Here is a 27,565-nt window from a genome sequence, read left to right as displayed (position 1 = left end):
AGCAGGGGATAATATCTACCAATAAAAGCATCCTTGCATTTAGTCCAGGAATCAATACTATTCTTAGGCAGAGATAGCAACCAATCTTTAGCTCTTCCTCTTAATGAGAAAGGAAACAATTATAATTTAATAATATCACCATCTACATCTTTATAGTTTTGCATTTCACATAGTTCAACAAAATTATAGAGATGGGCAGCATCATCATCAGAACTAACACCAGAAAATTGCTCTCTCATAACAAGATTCAGTAAAGCAGGTTTAATTTCAAAGAATTCTGCTGTAGTAGCAGGTGGAGCAATAGGTGTGCATAAGAAATCATTATTATTTGTGGTTGTGAAGTCACACAACTTAGTATTTTCAGGGGTGGCCATTTTAGCAGTAGTAAATAAAGCAAACTAGATAAAGTAAATGCAAGTAAACTAATTTTTTTGTGTTTTTGATATAGCAAACAAGATAGTAAATAAAGTAAAGCTAGCAACTAATTTTTTTGTATTTTGATATAATGCAGCAAACAAATTAGTAAATAAAATAAAGCAAGACAAAAACAAAGTAAAGAGATTGAGAAGTGGAGACTCCCCTTGCAGCGTGTCTTGATCTCCCCGGAACGGCGCCGGAAAAGAGCTTGATGGCGTGTAACTCACACGTTCGTTGGGAACCCCAAGAGGAAGGTATGATGCGCACAGCAGCAAGTTTTCCCTCGAAAGAAACCAAGGTTTATCGAACCAGGAGGAGCCAAGAAGCACGTTGAAGGTTGATGGCGGCGGGATGTAGTGCGGCGCAACACCAGGGATTCCGGCGCCAACGTGGAACCCGCACAACACAACCAAAGTACTCGCCCCAACGAAACAGATGAGGTTGTCAATCTCACCGGCTTGCTGTAACAAAGGATTAACCGTATTGTGTGGAAGATGATTGTTTGCAGAGAAAATAGTAAAGAACAAATATTGCAGCAGATTTGTATTTCAGTATAAAAGAATGGACCGGGGTCCACAGTTCACTAGAGGTGTCTCTCCCGTAAGATAAAAGAATGTTGGGTGAACAAATTACAGTCGGGCAATTGACAAATAGAGAGGGCATAACAATGCACATACATGTCATGATAAGTACAGTGAGATTTAATTGGGCATTACGACAAAGTACATAGACCGCCATCCAACAACATCTATGCCTAAAAAGTCCACCTTCAGGTTATCATCCGAACCCCCTCCAGTATTAAGTTGCAAAGCAACAGACAATTGCATTAAGTATGGTGCGTAATGTAATCAACAACTACATCCTCGGACATAGCATCAATGTTTTATCCCTAGTGGCAACAACACAACACAACCTTAGGGGTTTCTGTCACTCCCCAGGTGTCAATGCAGGCATGAACCCACTATCGAGCATAAATACTCCCTCTTGGAGTTACTAGCATCAACTTGGCCAAAGCCTCTACTAATAACGGAGAGCATGCAAGATCATAAACAACACATAGGTAATAACTTGATAATTAACATAACATGGTATTCCCTATCCATCGGATCCCGACAAACACAACATATAGCATTACAGATAGATGATCTTGATCATGTTAGGCAGCTCACAAGATCCAACAATGAAGCACAATGAGGAGAAGACAACCATCTAGCTACTGCTATGGACCCATAGTCCAGGGGTGAACTACTCACTCATCACTCCGGAGGCGACCATGGCGGTGTAGAGTCCTCCGGGAGATGAATCCCCTCTCCGGCAGGGTGCCGGAGGAGATCTCCGTAATCCCCCGAGATGGGATTGGCGGCGGCGGCGTCTCCGGAAGGTTTTCCGTATCGTGGTTTTTCGCATCGGGGGTTTCGCGACGAAGACTTTAAGTAGGCGGAAGGGCAACGTGGGGGGCCACACGGGGCCCCACACCACGGTCGGCGCGGCCAAGGCCTGGGCCGCGCCGCCCTATGGTGGTGGCCCCTCGTGGCCCCACTTCGACTCCTCTTCGGTCTTCTGGAAGGTTCGTGGCAAAATAGGACCCTGGGTCTTGATTTCGTCCAATTCCGAGAATATTTCGTTACTAGCATTTCTGAAACCAAAAACAGCAGAAACAACGAATCGACACTTCGGCATCTTGTTAATAGGTTAGTTCCAGAAAATGCACGAATATAACATAAAGTGTGCATAAAACATGTAGGTATCATCAATAATATGGCATGGAACATAAGAAATTATCGATACGTCGGAGACGTATCAGTAGTCTCAACCAAGAAGAAGAAAATGTAGAAGAATTTATTTCTAGGAGAATGTTCATATGAAAGTAAAAGCATGATTTTCTCTACCATGGTACGAGGCACATATTGTTCTGGACACCTGATACCCGCCACTAGGTGTTTCCGAGCGGTTCACCGGTCTACAATTTTCCCTACCGTTTTGATCTATTATGTTTTTCATATAGAAAATTTTGTGATTTCCTTGGGACCTCTTGAACTACGCTTTTCTTTCTTTACAATTACCTTGTGTTTACTTCGTTTCGCTAACCGTGAGTAAGAAGGCTGGGTCTTTGTGAGATTAGATGTCTCGGACACATACTAGGTCACGACGACTACATAGCAAGATATATGATCGTGTCGAGCTCTGAGAACAATTTTTTTTGTCTAGTTGTCGAAATCGCTCCTTGAGCTTTTGTGATTTGCTTGTGAGTTTGTGTGGCATGAATTGTGTGTTTGCTTAAGGTTGCCTAGAGTCGACTTCAATTTGCTGATTATCATCAACTTTTTGATTCAAATTTAGAGATCTCATATCCACCACTTGCCTTTTCCCAAACCAGCACCAGGTCGACCCCAATTGCAACAGCTGCTGAAACTCGTAACAGAGAAACACGTTCATATGATAGCAGAGTTTCAGAGTGCAGACCCATCCGTCTCTCTCGTTTAGGGTTCACTCCCCCACCCACAAGGCCACAACTGCGGCTCTGCTCGGTCTCCGCAACCCCGCCCCTCCCCTTCCTCCAACTTATCCCCATGGGCAAGTCCGGCGCCCGAAAGAAGAAGCCGTCCCCCGCCGCCGCCCCCGTCCCCACCGCCACCGCCAAATCGCCTCCGGTCGCAGCCGAGCAGAAGGCTCCGCCGTCCGCGCCCCCCGCAGCGAACGGGGCGGCGCCGCACGAGCTCCCGCTGGCCCCGGCCGTGCTCCTGCGCAGCGCGCACGAGCTCAAGGAGGAGGGCAACCGCCTCTTCCAGGCGCGCGACTACCCGGGCGCGCTGCGCCAGTACGAGCTCGCGCTCCGCCTCGCCCCGCGCGGCCACCCGGACCGCGCCGTCTTCCACAGCAACCGCGCCGCCTGCCTCCTCCAGCTCCGCCCCGTCGACCACAGGGCCGTCGCCGACGAGTGCTCCCTCGCGCTCCAGGCCGAGCCGCGCTTCCCGCGGGCGCTCCTCCGCCGCGCCCGCGCGCTCGACGCGCTCGGCCGCTACGACCTCGCGCTCGCCGACACCCTCGCGCTCCTCGCCCTCGACCCCGACCACCGCGACGCCCTCGACCTCGCCCACCGCCTACGCTCCCGCATCTCCACCTCCCCCAACACCTCCACCCACGAGCCCACCAGCCGCCCCTCCCCCGCCGCCCTTGGCGCCTCCGCCGTCGTGGCCGGCCTTGGCCCATCCCTCCCCTCCCGCCCCTTCCCCAAGAAACAGTCGCCTCCCTCACCTCCACCTGCGCAGCAGCAGCAACCAACTCCACCAGCCATGTCTAAATTCAATCCCTCGCCAGCGCCCAAGCTGGTGCCTTTCTCCAACTCCCCGTCATCCTCTGCCAAGGCTTCAGCTGCCGACATTTCCCAGAAGACCGTGCCGGCACTCTCAGTGCCCTCATCCCAACCAGCGACGCGGACGGCGCTCATCGACAGGAAGGTTGTGACCAGATGGAGGCCTCTCAAGCTGGTGTATGGCCATGACATTAGGCTCGGGCAGATGCCAGAAAAATGCACCTTCCAGACGCTCCGGGAAGTTGTCTCTAAGCGGTTCCCGTCATCCAAGGCTGTGCTGATAAAGTATAAAGATGCCGATGGGGATCTAGTTACCATCACTTGCACGGCAGAGCTCCGGTTGGCCGAGGCTTGTGGTGTTGGCGCCGGTGTAGCAGAAGCTGATAATAAGCTCCCTACGTTGAGGCTGCACGTTGTTGAAGTAAGCCCAGAGCAGGAGCCTGCTCTGCCAATAGAGGAGATCAAGCTGGAGGAGGAGGAGGAGGAAGAGTTGTTGGTCGCCGCTGAAGATAGCTCTTCACATATTTCTGCAGAGGTGACCAATGCCGAGGTGGCAAAGCCAGCTCTGGAGAACGGAGTTGCTGAACAGAGCACTCTGGCAGGGAAGAAAGATTGTGGCCATTCCGAGTGCAAGGAAGCTGAGATTGATGATTGGCTGCTTCAGTTTGCAGAGCTGTTCCGGAACCAGGTTGGGATTGATGCTGATGCGCATCTGGACCTTCATGAACTGGGAATGGAGCTGTGTTCCGAAGCACTCGAGGAAACGGTCACCAGCGAGGAGGCCCAATCCCTTTTTGAGATGGCTGCAGCGAAATTCCAGGAGGTCGCCGCCCTGGCATTATTTAACTGGGGAAATGTGCATATGTGCGCAGCAAGGAAGCGCATCCCTCTTGATGAATCTTCTCCAAAGGAAATCATGTCTGCTCAGCTCCGCACAGCTTACGATTGGGTGCGCGAGAGGTATGCTCTTGCAGGGCACAAGTACGAGGAGTCCCTGAAAATCAAGCAAGACTTCTATGAAGGCCTTCTTGCTCTAGGCCAGCAACACTTTGAGACTGCAAAGCTTCATTGGTCGTTTGCATTGGCAGACAAGGTTGACCTGTCTATCTGGGATTCTTCAGAGACATTCAAGCTTTTTGATAGTGCTGAGGAGAAAATGAGGGCTGCAACAGACATGTGGGAGAAAGTGGAAGAACAGAGAATGTTAGACTTAAAAACACCTGGCGCGAGTGACAAGGATGAGGTATTGAAGAAAAGAAGAAAACAACACAGTGCAGATGGTCAAGGGGAGTTGACACCAGATGAGGCAGCTGAGCAGGCAGCGGTAATGAGGCAACAGATCCACCTATTCTGGGGCAATATGCTTTTTGAGCGCTCTCAAGTGGAATTCAAACTTAGTGTTGGTGATTGGAAGAAGAATCTCGATGCTTCTGTCGAAAGGTTTAAGCTGGCTGGAGCTTCAGAATCAGATATCTCCACAGTGCTCAAGAATCATTTTTCAAACGCAGTCTCTGAGTCCGGAGAGAAGAATGTCGCACCTTCAGGCACAGAAAGCTCCCAAACAAGCGAAAACATCGATGATGAGTCTGTTGTTGAAAGCTAAGTTCTCATTGTTTTAAGCTAAGGTGAAAGCGATGCGTCACGTATTCTATTGTTTGGTAGGACTTATTTGTTCTTGATAACATCTTCATGGTGTTGTATCATGATCACCAGTTTAGAGATGATTATCATACTGAGTTTTTTATATGCAGAACTAGTGTGGACTTCACATGAACATCTTGATAATTGATTCGTCTTATCTTAATATTTCTTGATGAATTTCTTGAGCCAGTTATTGGATATATAATGGGAGATTTTTGAACATCACATGAGCCACTGTCAGAATGTTCGTAAATGATGTTCTCTAAAACTGATAGTGCTTATTCCAGTCACCGCAATGGTATTTCAGAGTATATAATGGGAGATATTGAACATCACATGACCCACTGTCAGAATGTTTGTAAATGTTCTCTAATCATTTTTTTTTATATTGATAGTGCATATTCCAGTCACTGCAATGGTATTTCAGAGTATATAATTGGAGATTTTGAACATCACATGAGCCACTGTCAGAATGTTTGTAAATGTTCTCTAATCATTTTTTTAAATTCATAGTGCATGTTCCAGTCACTGCAATGATATTTCAGGGTATATATAGTTACTGAACCTTATACATATATTTGTGAAGCATTGATATAGATTGCAACGCTCCCTAATATCTTATGTTTCTTAGTAGCAAGTGTGCCTTCGAATTCGATTGGATTTGGCTCCAGAGAAACAGGAAAACATATTACTTTCAGTTTGGTTCAAAATTCGTGTCAAAGCTATAACATAGTATCTCCGTTGACTAACTGCATGTCCTACAACTCCGGCTTTTCTCTAGACTCTAGTACATATAATACACAGGGGATCGGCACATCTGTGCATTTGAGAAAGAAAGCCACAGAATGACAAACGTAGTACTCCGTCCTGACCTAATTACTTGTCGCAGGTTCAATGAACCTAGACACATTTTAGCCTACATTTTGCCTAAATCTGTGGCAAGTATTTAGGGCTGGGGGGAACATGCGAGCAGTAGGCTCCGCACACGACCTACAAATGAAATGAAAGAAATGGATAAGGGAAAATTCAACCAAAAAGGTAACTGGACAAATGCTGGATCCTTTGGGATAGCAAAGCCAGTAAACACCTACCAGCAAGTGATGACTGTAATCGCAAACATTGAGTGGCTAGATTATATTACTTGTTTTGTTCTATTTAATCCCTATCCAGCAATCATTTAATTCATCCATGCTGATGGAGATTACAGGCTACAGGATATAATGCCATTTGCAATAACAGCAAGGTGTGCTGCGATGCCGTGACAGCTCTGATGAGTTGGATACAGGACTCTGATAGTTGGTATGTTTCTCCACAGTGCAGCCCACTTGTGTCTGTATTTGTTTGAACTTAATTGCATATATTTGCATATCATTGGCTAATGCTTTCCAAGTTTTCATCAGACTTTTTCTTGTGATGCTTCCTTATTTTGTTAGTATTACTGACATTGTCTATTTGGTGGTCACTATCAAAGGGTGTAGTCATGGTCCTCTTATATAAAATAATATCTGGTATAATTTTTATTTACAAAGTCCATTATACTCCCTAAAATGTTTAAGGATTCCACTATACATACCTTAGCTTTGAAATTGGTCACTTTATAGCCCTTCATTGTCGAAACTGGTGCATATCAGCCCCTTCCCCTAAACCACCCTGGTTTCGGTTAATGTTTTATCCGCGTGTTCACGTTTTTATTGATATGGCATCTGGTACACTCTAAAATGTACCACTATTTTTGACTAAAAAAAACCCTGTGCAGAGACCAGTCATACTTAGCATATCGTGGACTCATGAAAGGGTCATTGAGAAGAAAGGTGATTTGGCCGGTGGTAGGTCCATGTTTAGGTGAGTAAGTTCTGTAACATGGCTGTCTAGTATCTACATAGAACAAATCTGAGGGGACATATCAGGTGCAAATGCGTATGTTCTGAAAATCTGAAAATTTCTACTCCTGGCCTTTCGATCATGTACCAAGGGTGAGATTTGAGTCTTTGTACCAGCACCAGATATGAAGCACGTTTTTTCACATACCACCCTAGTACTAACAGATTTCATGTTCCAGGAAATCATTAGCCTAGTCAGTTTGGACTTTGGAGATTCCTGTATTTGGTAGCGACCCTGAAATTGGCAACCCAAAAACTCACAATTGAAGAACAATTCCGATCTGAAAAAGCCTCGAAATTCCAGGCAAAAGAATTTGTTCCGGTTTTGAAAGAAACTTCGAATCTGAATTGACATAATAAAAATATTTCTGGAACATTCTGGATGAACATTCCAGAATGAACATCAAATTTCACTGTCCAAATGAATATTTCAGATCTGAAATAGACTTCACTTTTTTTTACAGAAAACAAAACAAAAGTTCTTACCAAATATATGATGATTCCATTAGATCTGGTACAGCTTGAGGAAAAAAAATGGCAACAAACAAACTGAATATGTGTTCTAGTCTGCTCCAAATCAGGCCGCAATGAGAGAGAAGATGGAAGTAAATACTGCCATCTTGCTGGTCTTCCCCGCCGCTGGTTTTGCTATTCACACCGCCTCCGTTCTTCGAACTGCTGGCAGGCTTCCTCCCTGGGGAGTGCTGAGGATGGGGAAGAGAGAGAGAGAGAGAGAGAGAGAAATCACAACAATGTGTGAGAACGAGAGGGTGGTACGAGTTTAGGGTTTGTTTTGCAAAACAGTCGGGGTGGGTTGAGCTAGGAAAATCTGTGCGCTCGTACACGATCCGACAGTTTACGTTGGCATTTTCAGATTTGCAGAAGTTGGGCCATTTTCACCTGATACATCCGTGAACAAATCTGTATTATCGAAAGGTTGATGTTGATTTCCCACCAGTTAGTTAGGGATGTTTCCTGGACTCGGAAAAGAGTGTAGAATAAATAAGTCCATGAAAAAAATAATGGTGGTCACAGATGCAACATACTCCAATATAGCAAACCAGTGTAGTCACAACGCACTGACATCATGATTTACTAGTATTTTTAGGCTCTTCTTGAAGGGGCGATACATGGGCTAAGCCCTAGATGTGGCCTGATCTTCACGGATTTGGGTAGGATTCATGGGAGGTGGATGAACGCGGGGCGGAAGTCTGGGATGGGAACTCACACACATAAATCGGTTTTGTCCTCGTTGGGCTGAAACACCTACTCGATAGGTTGTGAGAAAAGATCTTTTGGTAGTCCCGAAAAGAGATCGACAAATCAATGGATAGAACCCTAGAAGGGTGAAAAGACTAAGTTGATAGAAGTGCAAGCAAAAGACCAAATAAGGTAGAAGTGCAAGCAAAATATCAACTATGGTAGAAGTCACCAAAGAGGAAAGATCCTTTGATATGGAGAATGGGTGGTACAATAGATGTTTAGTCTATGGTAGGGGTTGTCCCACAAGGGGTCAAGAGCATAGCTCAATTCTAATCTCAATCTCGTTCTAATCCTAGATCTGAGCGAAGAAGGCTATGCCTGGTAGGTACGAAACGGTAAGTTACAAGCCGAAATAGGCAGATTTGGGTGTTGACAGTGTTGACCGGAACTTCCGGTCACTTAGGCCGGTAGTACCGTGGCGAAAGTACCGGTCTAGTCCTAGCCAAGTTCTGGAAATGGTTACCGAGGCCACAGAAGGTTACTACGAGCAAAACTGCGCTTATCGAAACTTGGGCGGTAGTACCGGTAGGATCAGCGGAAGTTCCGGCTGTGGATCTTCTGGGAGGCTTGGGGCGGTAGTACCAGTGCGTGCGGGCGGTAGTACATGCCCTGTTGTTGGGAGCTCATTTTCATCGTCTTCTTCTCTCCCGTTGGCTTGGTTCCATGGATGTAGTTCTTGCACAATGCACCTGATGACATAGATAGTGTTTGCGTTGAGTAGCAATCCGTCCAACGGGGTGTCAAGATCATATGTGGAGAGGAATGAATTCACCTCGTGTTGGATGGCCTTGACACGGGCTCGAGTCATCGGTCCACGTAGTGGACTTGGTGATCTTGAGGCGGTGGTGTCCGAAGGCCACCCCGTATCATGCAGTCAGTCCACCCCGTATCTGTTGCATGGGATTTCCCTTTCTAATTTGCAGTTTATCTTTCTTATATATTTCTTGTATATGGGACTTCTCTATGTTGTTTGAATCAGCACAAATTGAATATGTTAGTTTTCAAATATTATATGAATGTTAATTATGTATCTCCATCATTTTCTCCAAACCAACATCAGAAAGTGAGGGTCGAGAGGCAGCATGCCCAGTAGCTGGCGATGTGCTATCAGTAGCATCACAAGTTTCAGGCTGTATATTTGAAGAATGATCATAATGAGATCCAGGAGATTTTACACCAACAGGCAGAGTGATAACATCAAGCTCATCATTTCAATTGCTTCTATCGGTTGTACGCTCTTTAATCCACAGTTGTGCAATTACTCCTCTGAACATAAATCGACTGCCAATGAGGATAAAATTAGGATGCTCCACCAAGAAAGAAAAAAAGAAACAAGGAACCTAGTTTTAGCAATTTTACCTCTGCTAACATCTATATTAATTTCTCCACGAGATTCGAAATTAGCTTCTTGAAATTCTGGCTGTGTTCTCCCGTTGTTATTAGATTCCCTAGGACAGAATTGCAATGAACATTGCTTGGCTTATAATACTGGAAGTTATACTAAAGGAGGAAAATTCCCTGGGAAAATAAAAAATGTGCATGTACATTACCTTCCAGGTTTGATATTTTCCATCTCTTCAGAAATAAAATTGGAAGCAGTGACATCAGTAGAAGCACTTGAAAGTTTTGACAATCCTTGTTCTGCCAAACTCAATCCACTGTCAGGCGGTTGCCTGAATGAGTTGTTTGACAAAGCTATGGAGTGTCTTCTCCCATAAGAGAGGATATATGAAAGGAAAACGCAAAGCCAATCTCGACGGCTATTTCTGGTAGCTAACATTGCGTAAATTTGTCATATGATATATGCTGCTACAATATGCATGGACATTATACAAAAAATGCAACCCTTACCATCGTAAGCCCAGATAGTAGTAGACGGGCAAAACTGAAAAGAGCAATAGCTAGGCAGATACTACACTGTTTGCACAATAAGCTTCTGAATACAAATATATTTCATTACTTATGATACAAGATTATATCAAAATAGTGATCTTATACATGCAGAAGTTATAGAATAAAATCCATAAGTATGTACCGACATAGTCACATAGACCAGGTTCATTCATACTAGAATCACGAGATTCAAATAGAGAAGGGATACTAAGAGCATCTCCAGTTGCGTTCCCCAAGCGGGTGCCGGATTTAGCGTTTGGGGACACTGTTTTTTGGTGCCGCGTTTGGAGCGCATCGCTGCCCAGTCGCGTCCCCCAAACAGAAATTTAGATTTTTTTAAATTGAATAAAAAACAGTCGAATTTATTCAAACTTGCTATATATTACATGGATTTGAACGAAATTTGATGAAATTTAAACCTAAACCCTAATCTAGTAGTACTTGTGGCGCCCAAATGGGTCGTAGTACTGGTGAAAGTTGTACATGCTGTCGTCGACGGCATCCTTCTTGCCGCGCTCGGCGGGCTGGGCCCAGCTTTGTCGTCGTTGGTGAGGTCGACGAGTGGGCATCCCAGCGTCGCGGATGGACATGGCCATTGCCACATCGATGTCGCCCCTCCAGGCGTCCTTGTCGTTCAACAACACCATTAACTGGGAAGTCCTTGAGGTCGTCGCTGCTGGCGATGAGGCGCTGCCGCCGCTCGTACCCCGCCATCTTTGTGGCCTCCTCGTCGTCCTGCTCCTCCTTCACCTCCGGTTTCAGAACGAGGAGGGCGCCACCAGCGCGCCTCTACTGTTGCTATGCTGGTTCGCGGATGGTGATGTCGAATTTAAATTTAGATTTTTTAAACAGTCGCCACTCGCGACGCAGTTTCGTGCTCTGCTCGGCGCGCTCAAAGCGTCCCCTATGGAGTGGGGACAGGCTCGAGGCGCCGGACAACATATTGAGCCGCGCGGGGCCGGAAGGGTCTTTGGGACGCGCGACCGGGGCCGATAAAATATCCGGCGCACCCCAAAAACCTTTGATGGTCGCTTTGGGGAACACGCTAGAGATGCTTTAAGTATGAAATAGGAAGTATAAGGCTAGCCATAGTGCTATTATCATACCTGTATCATGCACATTGGTCCCACAAAAATGCTGATGTGACAGCTAATTAAGGAAGATAGAGAAGATTAGAGTAACATAGATAGATAGATAGATACCGTATCATAGCGCAAACAACGAGAAAATTTAATGCTAAACAAATCTTGTACACAAATTCACATTAAGATTCTAAAAAACAATAAATATAGCATGACAGATACTACTCCATGATACTAACCACAATAGAGATAGTATCATGTAGTAGTATCTACTACTACATGATACTTACCACTATGACCAACCTAAGAATCTCAACTGGCAATATGTTTGCTAAATACTAGTAATGGTTGATTAATAAACATTAAATGCATTCCCACTTGAAGCTCGTAGGTCCAGACATGATACTACTACATGATACTTACCACTATGACCAACCTAAGAATCTCAACTGGCAATATGTTTGCTAAATAGTAATGGTTGATTAATAAACATTAAATGCATTCCCACTTGAAGCTCGTAGGTCCAGACTTCCATAGAGGCTTAAGTAATAGTATAGTTATATTCTGATGAAATATGTAGCTTAAAAGATTGACTGAATGGTATAAAATTAACAAAACATGATTTTATCTAATGCACATGTCCAAGTAGAAAGACTGTATGATTATTTTCTTAATCAGTTTTCATTGTGCCAATGTGATGTGCAAGGGCTTACCTAATTGTTAGGAGAGAAACTAGTATGAGTCTCGGCTCTAAATCAGTTTCAGAATTTCTAGAAAATATAATATCCTCAGTGAACCCGGTAACTCGACGAAACATGTGTAGAGTCGATATCATGTCACTCTCAGCCAATACCCGAGAAGTTGTAATGGAGAGGAAAACCACATTGTTTTATTCCTACATCAAAATAATGTACACACAGATCACTGTCATGAAAACAGAATATGGTTACAGAAATAGATTACGTTAAGAGCAGGAATGGGTGTTCCTCCAAAAGAAACCCATTGAAGTTATAACGAGCGTAAACAAAAAATAAATATGCATTGTCCTAATAATTCCAATGTGGGAGATCTCAAAACAACAGTGTCCCACATGCTTGAGATGAACTAGCTATTGCAAAGTAAGATATTTTGGCAAAATGGAGTGACAATTGTTGGGATTTCTGGATCCAGGGACCCGTTTTAGGCAAATGAATGTCGTATTTGAATAGATTTTGAGGGAGGGATGAAGGAGAAGGCCACCAAAGGATCACATAGAGAGAGTGATGTTGGCACCATACAGATACCCATGCGGCTTTGTGGGGAACTCGGCGATTGGTTGGCATTCACACGGCTGGTTGAGGTTAACGGCGGAAGACCTTGCAGACGCAACAAACGGTCGGCGACAAAGGTGAAGCACATGCAATGAGCAAACCCAACGCTACCGTTTCCAGTATCCAGCACTCCTCCCCCGGAACCTAGCTCGCTGCTGCAACCTTCTAGGAGAGGACGAAAAGAGAGGATCAATGCAGGAGCGGGCAGCGCGAAGAGGTGGTGTCAATTGTCAGGATAGGCCTAGCCCCGCCACCCGGCCGCCGCAGTGCCTCACTGACCGCCGGCCACCGCACTGAACACCGAGCGTCGCCCCTGATCTTCCCACCGAGGCCACGACCAGAAGTGAGCCCCTAATCTGCATTTCTGCTATTCAACCTTTCAGCTATTTTCAGATGAACTGCTCCGTACATGTGTCTCTGTATGTCGTGCATATTTGATATATGTATTTAAACTTTAATGTTTACAATGAATTTATCTTGTATACTATTCATTAATTCATTATGCAAAGGTTTTTCACATTTTAGGGGGCGTAATTTTTTGTTGAGGTGTGCCCCCTCCAATTCTTTCCTACATCCGCCACTGGGTGCCAGGATAGGAGGCAACTGCGTCCGCCACTGGGTGCCAGGATAGGAGGCAACCGTAGTCAGCAATCGTGAGGGGTGTGGGACACACTGTCTAGAAGCTTGGGCTCATCGCGTCTCTTCTCTGCTGCAATGGAGAAAATTACAAAAAAAAAAAAACACTATAATTGAGGTCACTATAAGAAAAAAGACCACAATTGTGTTTCGTGACAAAAAAAAACCACTGGCATTGAGTAACAGTTAAAAGAAAACACTGACCGCTCTCTTCATCCGTGTTAACAAGGATTATGACACGTGGAGCCTACTGTTAGACCGATGTATCATACCAGATAAAATAACAGACGGCCAGACACACGGCCACATGAGCTGAAAAGAAAAACAGAAGATAACAGACTGATAGGTACGGACATAACACTGGGAGCAACGAGAGCTTATTGCTCTTCCAGGACATCCCCAGCCAAGTCTTTCAAACGGCGTCCGGCGCACACAAGCTGTTTGGGGAGCCGGCGCGAGTTGTCGCCTTTGGGGAATGTATCTACCCAGTGGCATCCTCCAAAATGACTGTTCGGCTATGGTTTATTATTTTTTCAACTTTAACCGTGATTGCAAAATAAATATTGTACCACACAGATAAATAGTCTAGCATACAAGCAAATAGTGCAGCACACAGAATAAATAGTTTTACAATAAGGAATGATAGACATAAAATAAGTAAAATCATCTAATTGTTTCCTTTAAGCCTCCACAGTTGCTCGACAAGATCATTTTAATAAATCTTAGACAACCTTTATAGAACGGAAAGAGTATGTTTTTTGTTGCTGAAGAGGAGCATGAAATAAGTCCTGTCCGAGCTTGCCAAAGATGAACAGATAGATGTACTGCCGAACTGGAACATTCCCGCTCATCTAGTTCCTGACACCACAAACATAGGGAGGCAAAGTATACAACATACATAACGACTGAACGCAGAACCAGGAGAAACCAGATCAGCTCAGCTGTGTCCAGTTGCCTCTTGCAATCATCCTGCATCCATGTATTCAGAAGATGCCACACATGCTCTTAACACATGCCCTGTCAATGGGGGAGCCCTCAACAGCCACAACTCTGTGGCGGTGCGCAGGCGGCTGCTTCAATCATGCCTCCTGGACTTGCAGTCTACCCCGCCGCTGAAGCTCCTGGAGCATGAGCAGTGCAGCGGAATCCATCGTGCTCTTCTTATCCGCGAAACTGTCTCCTGTGAGGCTGATCACATCACTATTTGGTATGTTTAATATTACCGTTGAAGCAAAGGAGAACCCTTGTGGTGTAGCCTTCGCACAGCTATTGTGCAAAAAAAATAAAAAATGCAAGAGGTTAGTTTACAGTTTGACACAAGTTATCCCAAAGGACACTCATCACAGCCAAAGATCAGTTTGAGGCAGAAGCACTACCTTGGTTCTACTTTCACAGAATTAAAATAAGGCACTGGCCATTGTAACTTTTGGCAGAACTCATACAGCGCTGCACGAGGTCCTCCTTTACTCGTTTTCACCAGCACGTTTACTGCATAGGTGGTGAGATATCATACACAGCTCTCTTGGCTAGATGTCCATATCTGAAGTCTAGACATGAACGAAGAACTCGTACTTGGGACAACAAACAAAACAAGACTGCTGAGAACTGAAAACATACCTGGTTTATCAAGGCTAGCAACTATCTTTGAACCATATGATGTCTTTCCGTTGGTTGTTGTTGGAAGCTGTGTATCCATTGCGTCGAACAAGTTGTTACAAAGATCTGCAGTGCCACCTTGCTTCTGTAATTGTTCATTCCTGCTTGCATTCTTGGGGATTAGAAGTCCTTCTCCCTGCAGCGCTGCACGAGGTCCTCCTCTACTCGTGTTCACAGGCACGTGCACTGCGTAGGTGAGTATCCATATATGAGGTCCAGACATGAACCAAGAACTCGTACTTCAGATAACAAACAAAACAACATCACTGAGAATTAAAAACATACCTGGTTTATCAAGGCTAGCAATTATCTTTGAAGCATCTGACTTTTTTCCGCTCGTTGGTGTTGGAGGCTGTGTATCCATTGCATCAAACACGTTGTTGCAACGACTTGCAGTAACACCATGTTGCTTCTGTAATTGTTGCATCCTGCCTGCATTCTTGGGGATTAGAAGTCCTTCTTTCTGCAGAAGAAAAATTGAATATCAAGGGGTTGAGAAACTTTCCTGGACCTTAAACAACAACCGTAATGTGAAAATAGTTAAGTGTAAAAAAGAAAAGGGATACCTCAAGGTCCTCGAGTAACTTGGAAGCTGCATGCGCTTTAGCATCTTTTTTGCTCTTGCCACAACTTCGCCTGACAATGAGTTTCTCCTTGAGCTGGACTAGCAGAGTAGCCTCAATTTTATCTCCATATGTAAAGTTAGTTTCTAGGAAGTATCCATTTTTGCTGCACAATTCAAGAAGCTCTCTGAAAGGAGGTAGCTCCAGGTTCGCAGGCGTGATAATCGGGGAAAGAAGAGGTCTGAAAACGCCCCAAACTACATCCAAATCAAGTTTGGCATCTACAAGAATCGCACCTGCAATACTTTCAACGATATCACCTAGAACCTGCACGGCAAAAGACAAGTAAACTATGACATGATCATAGAATGTGACTAATGATCTATCTAGCCCATCATGAGACACATCGAAGACAGAGGAAGAGAAACATACTTTAGGCCCTCTTAATGCTGCATCTGATAAAAGTTGTATTTTTTCCATGGAAGAATTTTCCAAACTATTCTCATATTCAGTAATTTGGTCTGCTAAACTCCTGCAAGAATGCTGAAGAAAATGATGGAGCTTATGCTTTACTGCGACTTGCGCAAAATTTTCATTGTTTACTGATGCAGACCGTAAATCTGTCAGCTCCCCCTCATCGGTGTTTTCATGACTATTGAAAAGATGCCGTGTTATGAGGATATCCAACACAGCATCACCAAGGAACTCGAGACGCTGGTACAAAGAATATTTAGTGTTTTCTTGTAGAGAAATTGCATAACAAGATTAAAAGACACCCAGTATGACTAACAAGCTAAAAGTTCTAGGATAACATCGACCAATACCTGGTAGGTGTATCTTTCTGCCAATTCACGCTGTGATGGGTGGGTAAGAGCTTCTAGCAGAAGACCTTTCGATGAAAAAGTATAGCCTAGTTTTGCTTCAAGCATTCCAATTACACCAATTTTCGGAAGATAATTCTTCACAGGAGCACTCAAGATGGTATGGAAAATCAATTCTTCCTCAATTTCAGCATCAACACCCAGCCATTTGAGAACAGCCACAGCTGCTCTTAAGCCACCTCCTACATAATATGCACCGATTACGGCTTCAACACAATCAGAAATCGTTTTGGAACAGATCCATCTATGTCCCTTGTCACAAGCCTGGCCTATCTTAACAGTAGGCGTGTCCTCAACAACATGAATATCCTGAGTTACAACCTCAGAATCTACCGAGCAATTACAAGGAACGGGGCGAATTGAGAGCTGTCCTGGTGCAAGCCATCGGCGAGGATCAAATGCAGCATCACGTACGTACCCCTATGAATCACATGGATGCCACCAGTTATGGGATTAGTCTGTGATAATGTTAGAAATCAATTGAGCAGATGCAACATTTGTATAGATTTCCCAGGATGAGATGCAATTTACCTGTATTTTGCGTTCCATTCCAAGCCCATAAAGTGCAGCATTGGATATTATAGCAGCCCTACTGGATGATAAATGCCCCTCGTCCTTATCAGGAGATTCCAGGAAAAGGTGACAACTCACGGCGTACTTTAGCACAGAATCTCCCAATAATTCTAGGCGCTCCATTGAGAAGTCTTCAGAGCATCGAAGTGTTGTAATAGCTTCTAGAATCTAAAGATCGTGCGCAAATTGATTAAGTCCATTTCAAGTAAGTAGAAAATTATGCATATAATTGACCAAAATACAAATGTCGATTTCTTACCAGAAAGCTGGATATATTTGAATCGTCATATGAAATTTCACTTCTTAGTTGACTGGCTAGCATTAATGTCTCTATACGATGCATCAAAGAGGGGAACAAATAAAATGCTCTTAAAATGTCCTCAGATAAATGAAGGGGAATTAGCAACTCTGGGGGCATGTGAACACAGCTGTCCCCAGTATTTACATGTGATGTGTCACCATTTGTCTTCGCATGGTTACCTAGAAAAGGCAACAAGCAAACACGAATAATTTTAACAGGATCCCAGAAAAAAATCAACAAATAAACATGGACAACAAGGATATATATAGCGAATCCACCTGTCTATATGAGCTTATTTCCATGTCTATATGAGCTTATTTCCACTCATGTTTGACATATGAAAAATGAAGATTCTTTATGTAATAATTCTTTAAAAAACTACGAAGTACTTGAAATTGTAAATGGCTACATAGGGCAAGATAAGTACCTTCATTGAACTTTGAGGAAAGAAGGTTATGAGGTTTATGATTTGGTTTCACCGCTAGTAATGGCTGTGAAGGATGACGAAGAACTATCCCATGCCTGCACATGAAAAATGTTAATCCAAACAGAGTTGAACACATCTATGCTTGAGAAGAACACAATTGTGGACAACAACAAACGTACGTATTTTCAAAGTATTCTGTGAATGTGTGGAACTTTGTTTCTTTCTTGTCTGATACACCATCAAATGTGCTATTGGCAGATAAATCAACAGCATGAATAGCAGTATATATCCTCCCTGTGTGAACTGCAAGCACCACCGCATTTCTAAGAGCATGAGCCTCACATGAGATGTTAGCTAAATGAATTAGTTCTGTATCGTTTTGCTCGAAATCAAGTATTCCTTGTATATTCATTTTGTCTCCAGAATATATCCTTTTCATTAGTTTGACAGTTGTAGCAGCTTCATCGATCACTCTCCAGTTAATGCAAAAATTGTCATGAGGCTTCAGGGTAGGATCAATAGGTAAAATGAGATACATTTTTGCAACATTCCAGATAAATGCATCATTTTTATTGAAAATAAACTCCCTCAGAATGCTTGACGATTTTGATCCAGTAAACAACTTCCCGAACAAACTGTTGAACATAAGCGCTTGAAATAGCTTTGCTTGCTCCATCTAACCGAGAAAAAAACAGAAGAAATATTTCATAATAAATAAAAGCAAAGAAGGAGCAATAAACGTTGCAAGGAGAAGACACAAACTTGAACAGACCTGTTGAACACCCAACTCAAGAAGGCCGCAAGGAGAGACTGAAGCTTTTACCATCTTGTCATGAAGATACAGATCAATATCCAAATTATCACCTTCAATTTCTAGAGTTGCATCAACCAGCAGAACAAAATCAGAGTATCTCTGGCCAACTTGATTGCAAGAAAATTTCAATCTATAGCCTTGAAGCTTAACAACATTCTTCTCGAGTGCCCAGGTACCATACAAGGCACGCACTCCAGTTGTACCATGAAGCTCCTTTCGTTTGGTTGTACCTTCCAGAAGGTAACAAAAGATTGTCATGAGAAATTTCGGTTACTTCTTTACCAGGATTATCTTAGCAAACAATATTGCAAAGACCAGCCCTACTATATGTGACATGTTTTTAGAGCTTAGTAATCACATACCAACACCATCACTAGATGAGTGAGCGGTTGCTTTTTTCGAAATTCCTGGCAGTGGCAGTGGCTTAACAACAAATGGACGAAGGGACTCATCAAGTACTCCCAGTTGATGGAGCTTCTTGCATGCATCAAAACAAACAAGTTGTTTTGCCGCCTTCTTGCTTCTTGCTTTTGGACCCCGCAAAGGTGGCAATACATCACTAGATGGTAGTGTTAATACACATTCAAAACCATCACTATGAGCGATGGACTCAAACAAAGGTCTTGTGGTGTAGTACCTGTGACATGAGTGCAAATGTAAGAACATGGAATTAAGGTTCTGCACACAAAAATAAAAACAAACTGGTATAGCAATGTTAGAATCGGCTACACCAGTTAAATCTGCTATACTTGCAGAGAAAAAAGAATTGAAATGTGATCACCATACTTGTTCTTTGGAATCTTGTTACAGTATTCAACGACAATGGCAATACTAGATGCGGCAGTTACTTTTGCACCTGTTGTGCCTACAATGTATTCATTTGTATCATTAACAGGGAAGAAACGAGGGAGTAGATCCTCGGACTCTCTGTTCAAAGCAGTCTCATCCATGGAGGTCTTGCTTCTCAAAATGGTACATACCAAATTATCTTGTTTCACATTTCCCCTGCAAAAAACACCAAAATTATGGCTTATTGTTTTCCTTTTTACTGTTCCTTTCCGTAACCATTCACCACAAGCATAAAAAGTTTAGAATGGCCAATTGAATAATTTACCGCTCAATCATTAGTATGTACTGAGAAGCCTTCTGGCGTGCTCGTCCACATGACTGCACAAAACTACGTGTTGTCTTCGGCAAATCAAATTTTATTACACATGAACAGTCTGGGACATCGATACCCTCTTCTGCAACGTCTGTAGTAAATAGTATGTTCACCTACATTTTAGTTAATAATGGGAAGACAAAAATGTGTTAGAACATGAGGTTGAGTTTTTCTTTCTCCGAATGTTTACAGATTATAATAACCTTTCCGGAGCGAAACGAATCCAGTGTGTCCTTTTGCATTTTAGGGGTCAGAGAATCCACCGAAGAATTCCCTCCAGTAAGAAAAGAAAATGTAAGATGTGAGAGTTGTCCAATTTTCTTCATTGTCCGTTCGATAACTCTAGCAGTGATCTTTCGGTCCACAAAAACGAGGCATCGGACATGGTCAGAGTTACTGTTAGGAACAGAAGAATGTCTTGTAAGTGTAAAGAAGCAGAATTATGTCAAGTCAGCTAAAAATAGCACTACCTGAAAGAGTTAAAGATTTGGATGAGTTCATAAAGCTTTGGTGAAATATAACCCATATTTCTTGCTTCCACACATCCACTCTCAGAATTTAGAAGCACATCGCTACCTGAAATGATAATTTATCAAAGATATTTTTTTCGAGAATATACCATGGAGAGGTGTATCAATTGTATAGAAGGGATGTAAAGGCATCAACAAGGCCAAAGAAGGCTGTTTTCTGCTGTCAATAAGAGGTCACAAATCCTCAGAAAAACGAAGGTGATTACTCTCTTACAAGCAACCAAGGGGGCACCGGCTCTGGAAATCCAAAAAACATCGCCGCGAAAAAGCTTCTCAAGGTGCCACCTATCATACTCTTCCTTGACCTTGTTCCTGATCGCGGATGCCATAGGCGTTGCCCCGTTGAAGACCGTGGCGTTTAGGTGCCTCCAAATGCACCCAAGATACATGAGCAATGGCAGTACACAGGTCGCGGTGGTGAGGCGCCGGGCAGGAGAGCGATGTCCACCACTGGAGCAGCTCTGACTGGCCGTCAGGCATCCATATGGTATATCATACTTAATCTAGTGTATCTAAGAGAATCCAGTTGGCTTTTATATGGATCTAGCTTAGTCTTGAAGTATCAAGGGTATGTATGAGTCCTAAGTAATTGTGTTCAAGTCAGTCTTGAATAGCTCTGTGAAGGAGTAGTTTTGTAATATTTTCAGCTGTTACAAGCTGGAGTTACTGTAACTAAACTGACACCTATTGTTCAGTAAATACTCACCAACCTAGAAAGCACACATAAGGATGTAACCCCTTTGTAAGAAAATCAAGCTTGTACTGCATTGAGAAGAATAAAATATAGCTTCGCCTCTTGTGTGTGTGATGACATATACCAAGAGAAATGGAGGAATGTGTGTGTGGAGCACATCTGTTTAGAAAGGGCGAGACCTGGGTGAGAGCTACTATCTAGCTCTAACAATTAGTTGTGGAGCTACATTGTGTTAGAGAGAGTGAGATATGGAGAAAGGAGAGATTGTTTCCATTCCATACGCTATGCTCACAAAGAGCACCCGTGTTAAAACTGTCTTTCATTTGGACGTTATGCTTATGAGTGTCCAAAGAAGAAAAATAAAGCATTCCGCTAAGGATCTTTGTGAAGAATAGTACTCCTGTGAGAGGGGTGATGAAAGTGCAATATTGGACAGCGTGCAGAGGCGGTGGTGTGATACCATCCTTGTAGAGAGTGTCAGTGTGACAGCTATTTTACAAGAGGCGCCATTTTTATGGGATGATGAGCCACCGGCCTTTTTATTGCGTTCTTTCAACTGATTGTAACACTATGGTCTTAAGTTAATATAAAGCTTGAAGTTTCCCTAAAAAAGAGTGCTGGTGTGAGGCTGACCACTATGGTGTGATGACATGGTCAACAGAATGGTTGGCGTGGAAGCAGATGACAGTGCTGCGATGCCATTGTCAAGTGGAAAGAGTTGGTGTGAGAGTGAGACTGACATCGGCGGTGTGATGCCATCTCATATGGGGTTGGTGCAAAGCTAACAAGCAAGGTGTGATGTCGTTGCTAGGCGATGTAAGGCCGTCACAAGATGAAGAACACGGTCCCTGGCTTATCGGATATAGATGACAACAAGATGAAGGGAGAGAATGTTGGTAGTAATCTTGTCATCATCATAACCACAATTGTGATGTCGTTGCTAGACGTGAGGCCATCAAAAGATGAAGAACATGGTACAAGTGATCTGAATTAGCGAATATAGAAGTTGACATGACAAGATTAAGGGGAAGAATGCTGGCAGTAATCTTATCATCATCATATCCACAATTGCGGTGTATCTAAACTAATCTAGTTGAGTGATAGATTGAGCTAGCTTAATCCTGAAATATCCATGATATGTGTTCAAGTTAGTTTCGAATAGCTAAGGAGCTGTTTTGTAATAGTTTACCACTATTACAAGCCGGATTGAACAACAACACCTAGAAAGCCTATAAATGATGCATCTCCTTTGTAAAATAAACAAGCTTGTAGTGCAATAAGAAGAATAAATATAGCTTCATCTAACAACCAACTGTATCTTCTTAGATACACCACAACTATGGATATGAGCATATCCATAGTTGTGGTGTATCTAAGAAGATACAGTTGGTTGTTAGATGAAGCTATATTTATTCCTCTCAATGCAGTACAAGTTTGATTTTCTTACAAAGGGGATACATCATTATATAGACTCTGTAGGTCTGTTGCCGGTTACAACAACTCTAGCTTGTAACAGCTGGAAAGTATTACAAAACTGTTTGTTTACAAAGTTATTCAAAACTGACCCGGACACCAAAACTCACAAAATCTTATTTCTACAAGGACTCCTACATACCCTGAACTCCAAGATTACCCTGTACAGAGTGTACAGGGTAATCTTGGAGTTCAGGGTATGTAGGAGTCCTTGTAGAAATAAGAGTCATGAGTCTTGGTGTTCAAGTCAGTTTTGAATAACCCTGTAAAGGAGCAGTTTTGTAATATTTTCCAGATGTTACAAGTTGGAATCCAGTAACCGACTTAGAAGGCCTATATAAGGTTGTATACCCTTTGTAAGAAAACCATGGTTGCACTTAATTGAGAAAATTAAATATAGTTTCATCTCATCTAAGACTAACATAAGAGAAAAAGAGGAAGGTGTGCGTGTGAAGCCCATCTGTGTAGGGTGAAACCTGGGTGGGAGCTAGTAGCAAGGTCTAACACATGTGACACTGCCTCGAAGAACTTCGGATAAAGGGCTGAGATTTCTGCATGCAGGAATGAACTATTTGCAGCACTTTGAATATTTGTGGCATCAGAAACTTTCAGCCAACCTCTGTAGATTTTGGTGGCCTACAAGAGAGAAGCTAGTTAACTATTACCATGAAGCTCTAAATGTCAAATGGTGATACAAAAATAAGATAAAAATTGCAACAGAAGTCTTGTACATGAGAAATTAGAACCAATGAGTCTAAGGGGTACCTCACTAGCACAAAGAAGACCAACATCGTCGAGGCAATACAAGATTTTTGCTGAATAATTAGATATGCACTTTCGTGATTCTTTTGCTATTGCATACGCTTCTTCATTCTGGTAGTTTGGTTTATTCTGCAAAGCTGTTATTAATGCATCATACTGCACAGACAAAAACGAACTGTTCTTAGACATAAAATTTCGGGCCACAGAACTTTTGTAACATGCTTGAACAATAGAGCAGGAAAACTAAGATGAGAAACCTTGGAATGTAGAAGTGCCAACTCTTCACTCAAATCATTGAAAGAAACGGTTCTCTGGTCATAGTATATTTTCAAATATTCTGGGGGAGGGGCACAAAGCTCTATCTCTTCTCTATCAGCCACTGTGTAGATCTGTTCGAGCAAATCATAAACACATATGTTCAAAACCACAAATCTGGAAACATATTTGGATATGGGTATCCGTTTGTACTTTAGTATACGAAATAGAGTGTTGCAGTGACCACAACTAGAATATCTTGCATAATTTTACGGAACATGTGCAACCAGAAAATAGGATTTACCTTCGCATTTAGAAGCTTTTCCAGTTCAGAGAACTGAACTTCACAATCCAAATCAGAAGAGACACCTATAAAGATGAAGAATAAAAATAAAAATTGTTGAACAAGATTTATGGGGTGTAGAGAGCAAATAAAATTTATGGTAGAAACTACGAAGCAAGGGGACTTCAGAAATATTGGCAGTCCATGGCAGAAGAACAACTGAAGATGATGCCCTCCAAGTGTTATTTCTCTGGTTTCATTTTTTTTTTCGCTTGGCATCACAAGTCATGATTAGTAATTTAGCACATGACCTATATGCTATTGTCAAAAAGAATGTAACAGTAAAGTTGTTCAACCTATATTTGTGTCAGCCATCTTGAATTGGTGGATACTGGGAGCTCTCTTGTCACCACTCCAACACCTTAATTTCGTTATAGTTTGCAATCAAGTTCATCTATGTCATCGTATTTATGTTTAGATATTATTTGTTTAACTTGAATTATGTATCTGACCCGATGTCCATCGGTTTATTTAATGCATATGTGACATGTAAGTAGAGAAGCAATGCAGAGTATGTGGTGCTCTGTGCAGTGTAACACAACGAAAGAGTTCTCTCTGTCTTTGTGAATGCTTGCCTTTTTTTATAACAGGTGATGCCGTCATACCGAACACCTTCGGCTTATATTCGGAGTGGTGATAGAACTCCTGCTCAGAACACGGGGATGGTGAACACGAAAATTTCAGAATGATTATTCCAAAAGGAAGTGTTGAGCGTAAGAAGGTGCTCTATTGTTTCACAATACCTTCATTATCATCGAATAAGGGTGACTGCCAGTTGCATTATGACACTCATCGAATATCATAAGATTAACCATGTCCAAGCTGAAGAAAGCTTTGCGTAAAGCGTTTAGCAACACATCTGGTATCATCACCATGACCTGCAGTTTTTCAATGACGCTCCAAAGTGACTGTAGAATCCACATACAAATGAAATAAAGTGTAGTTCTTGATCAAATTTAAGGATGGTGTAAGGAAAGGAGCCTATCTATCAGTCCAATGCATCAATAAAGCGGTAGAGAATCAGATGTATATTATTGCTCAGATGACAATTGGCAGAAGTTACGATGGATAAAGCTTCAAAAAATGATATCTTAAAATATTATATCATGGGGGGGGTAGTAGGGGAGATTAAGGACAAGTACAGATAAAAATAAAGTTCTCGCCACGACAACAGAAAGCACGAATATGCTTGTAAGTCAATTAATCATGTCACACAAGGGTATTTGTCAAGGCCTTTCAATACAAGGCGACAGGACATGAAAAAAAAAAGCATCCCATGATATAATGAATTCAGACAACCATTGTTACTAACTTGGATACAGATCCCGTTTAGAGCAAAAGGAACCACCAAGCTTGGCTCAGCACTTACCTGATGTTTCGATACTTGTTCCCTCCACCTATCACCCCCCCACTGATCGGCCCTCGTCGCACCACAATAGAGTCCCACTTCGAAATCTGTGTGGGTTTTAATCACCTTGCATTGCTATGGCAAAACAAAAAGTGTCAGAACAAACTCTCAAGTGAATGTACAACTAGCAGCTTTCATGTAGAGGCTGGGGTCATCCCCCATTTCGAAAAGAAAAAAACCCAGCTTTCATGCTTGTTGTACAACCTGTTCCACAAGCTGAACATTTGGTGCAAGGAAAATGGTGATCTTCCAATCGTCCTTGGATCTGTCGATCTCCCTCGCAAAAGCTTTCATGAGCATTACGGCGATCATCGTCTTCCCGGCTCCCGTGTCAAGCATCGCGATGGTGTTTCGCTTCTTGGCAACCTCGCAGACATCGAGCTGGTACCTGACCGAGATTTTAATCCCGCGAAGCAAAGTCCATCAGGGAACAACGTACACTCTGCCTTTCAGATCATGCTAGGATAGTGAACGCGAAAGCAATAGGAAAACAAATACCCTCTTGGAGTGTAGCCTTTCTTGTGCCGCTTCTGCGTGTCTGGTTCATCTTCGTGGGCAGATGACTCCGACTCCGACGACCTCTTCAGAGGGTTCATGTTAACTGCAAATCCAACAGCAGATCTGTTTATTATTAAAAAAGAAAGGCAAAAATCAATTTAACAATGGAGGTCAGTGGCAATCCCCTTGGCGACTAGAAAAGCCGATTTGCACAGAAAGGATTAATCCTCAAGAGGGGCCGACCAAAAAAAGAGTTATGAAAAACCCTCGCGAAAAACCGCCCAACAAAACCCAGCGAAGCAGAAACGCCGAAGTGGACGCGGCAGAAACAAACGCCGCCCGAATGTTCTGGAAGCTTCTGTGAACATCAATATGCCCCGATTCAGCACCACAGCTCCAAAAACAGGCTATGGCTCTGATTCCCCCGCAGTAACGCGAACGATTCGGGGAGATCTAGCGCGCATTACCAAGTCCCGGACCTGATCACGCCCTAAACAGCACTGCAGTGCACCCGCTAACTCGGAATCTGACACAAAAACCCCAACGGCAAAGCCAAGCAAAAGCTGCGTCTCTCGGTTAGTTTAGTTACCATCAGAGACGGCGGCGGCGGCCTCGCCGCCGGCCGTGAAACGGGTGGCCTCCGCTCTAGCTTCCGCTTCAGCCATGGATGAATCTCCCAACTCGTACGAGGCAATCGTCAAGCCAGGACGCATCTGCTTGAACGCCCTGCTTCCTGTGCTTGTATTGTACGCCTCGGTAGGTCCAGGGACAGGTTCCTGATGCGGGCTTGACAACCGGCCGGGTACGCCTTGTGGCTCTCGTACCTGTACTTGTAGATTTACTCGGGCGCCTATGTATCCGGAAACTGGCAGCTGAATTTACGGCTTTCCTTGCCCGGGAAGGCATGTGTGCCTGGATACTGAACCGTGGGGCGCTGTGGGCTGGTGATCCATTGATTGTCAATGGGCTGGGATAGAGGGGTCGCACTTCTCGGTTCTTATGTGTCTCAAAAAAAAAAAAAAACTTCTCGGTTCTTACTTCTTAGAGCAACTATATAAAGTGGATCTTCCGTATCCATCCCCCATGATTTAGACTAGCAAAGAAAGGCGCGGCGGCACGCCACGCCCATTGTGGTTGCAAGTTGAAGAACAAAAGGTAGGCCTTTTTTAGAATATGTTGCATAGTTTCAATAGGAGAAGACATTGTGAACAAAATTGTTTACTTGAGGACTTTATTTATAAAGTTACAACACATGTTGTTAAGTTTTGAACAATTTGAGTCTGCAGCCATGAAAATGAGGAATATGAAGGCAGGAAGCTATCCCATGCTTTTATCTCTTATCGGCTCATGTTGGACATGTCAAATATTAGACATCGTAATTAAGGGGAAAAGAATGGGCTATCACTGCCAATATGCCATTGAATAAATCCACAGCACATAGTGCACTGATGAATATTTATAATTGTTGCCGCAAATTGGAAGTATGAGTATTATCTTACTTATTAGTGTGTGCAATCATGCAAATTTACCGGTCGTCTCAGTATTCTTGCATGTAAAATGAAGACAGAACCATGTGCCTGGTGTGATAAAGAATCAAAAAGAGTATTCTCTATTGATGTAGCTGGAATAGAGTAAGAAACCTACTCGGGCTAAATCAATGCGAAGAGCACATGTCCTAACTGGTAGAAATAAAATACACCTCAGCTATTATTGCCTGTAGATATCTAAATATGTACTCACATCAGGTGGAAGACAAATACAACAGACACGCTGGAGGGCTACTATGTATT

The 27,565-nt window shown here is 43.1% G+C and overlaps 2 protein-coding genes across 2 annotated transcripts; one reads left to right on the top strand and one right to left on the bottom strand.

The window, feature by feature from the left end:
- The first annotated feature begins 2,972 nt into the window (after positions 1-2,972).
- LOC124652339 (protein CLMP1) lies at positions 2,973-5,571 on the top strand. Its single transcript, XM_047191361.1, has one exon. It carries the CDS (start codon positions 2,988-2,990, stop codon positions 5,331-5,333), a length of 2,346 nt encoding a protein of 781 aa, XP_047047317.1. The 5' UTR covers positions 2,973-2,987; the 3' UTR covers positions 5,334-5,571.
- Positions 5,572-14,116: 8,545 nt separating this feature from the next.
- LOC124654707 (endoribonuclease Dicer homolog 3a-like) lies at positions 14,117-25,658 on the bottom strand. The gene is made up of 25 exons (XM_047193702.1): positions 25,482-25,658; positions 25,239-25,352; positions 24,613-24,747; positions 24,445-24,514; positions 23,831-23,895; positions 23,529-23,660; positions 23,275-23,427; positions 22,986-23,145; positions 20,283-20,388; positions 20,016-20,208; positions 19,765-19,925; positions 19,437-19,655; positions 19,013-19,287; positions 18,609-18,880; positions 18,005-18,512; positions 17,837-17,920; positions 17,368-17,588; positions 17,067-17,276; positions 16,479-16,955; positions 16,087-16,368; positions 15,658-15,981; positions 15,377-15,554; positions 15,053-15,277; positions 14,812-14,923; positions 14,117-14,701 (listed from the first exon to the last, which is right to left on the bottom strand). Exons 1-25 carry the CDS (start codon positions 25,614-25,616, stop codon positions 14,515-14,517), a joined length of 4,998 nt encoding a protein of 1,665 aa, XP_047049658.1. The 5' UTR covers positions 25,617-25,658; the 3' UTR covers positions 14,117-14,514.
- Between the last annotated feature and the right edge of the window lie 1,907 nt (positions 25,659-27,565).

The sequence above is a fragment of the Lolium rigidum genome, chromosome 5, assembly GCF_022539505.1.
Source record: "Lolium rigidum isolate FL_2022 chromosome 5, APGP_CSIRO_Lrig_0.1, whole genome shotgun sequence".
Taxonomy (NCBI): domain Eukaryota; kingdom Viridiplantae; phylum Streptophyta; class Magnoliopsida; order Poales; family Poaceae; genus Lolium; species Lolium rigidum.
The sequence above is the reverse complement of the archived record's forward strand: the minus strand, read 5'-3'. Positions and strand labels throughout refer to the sequence as shown.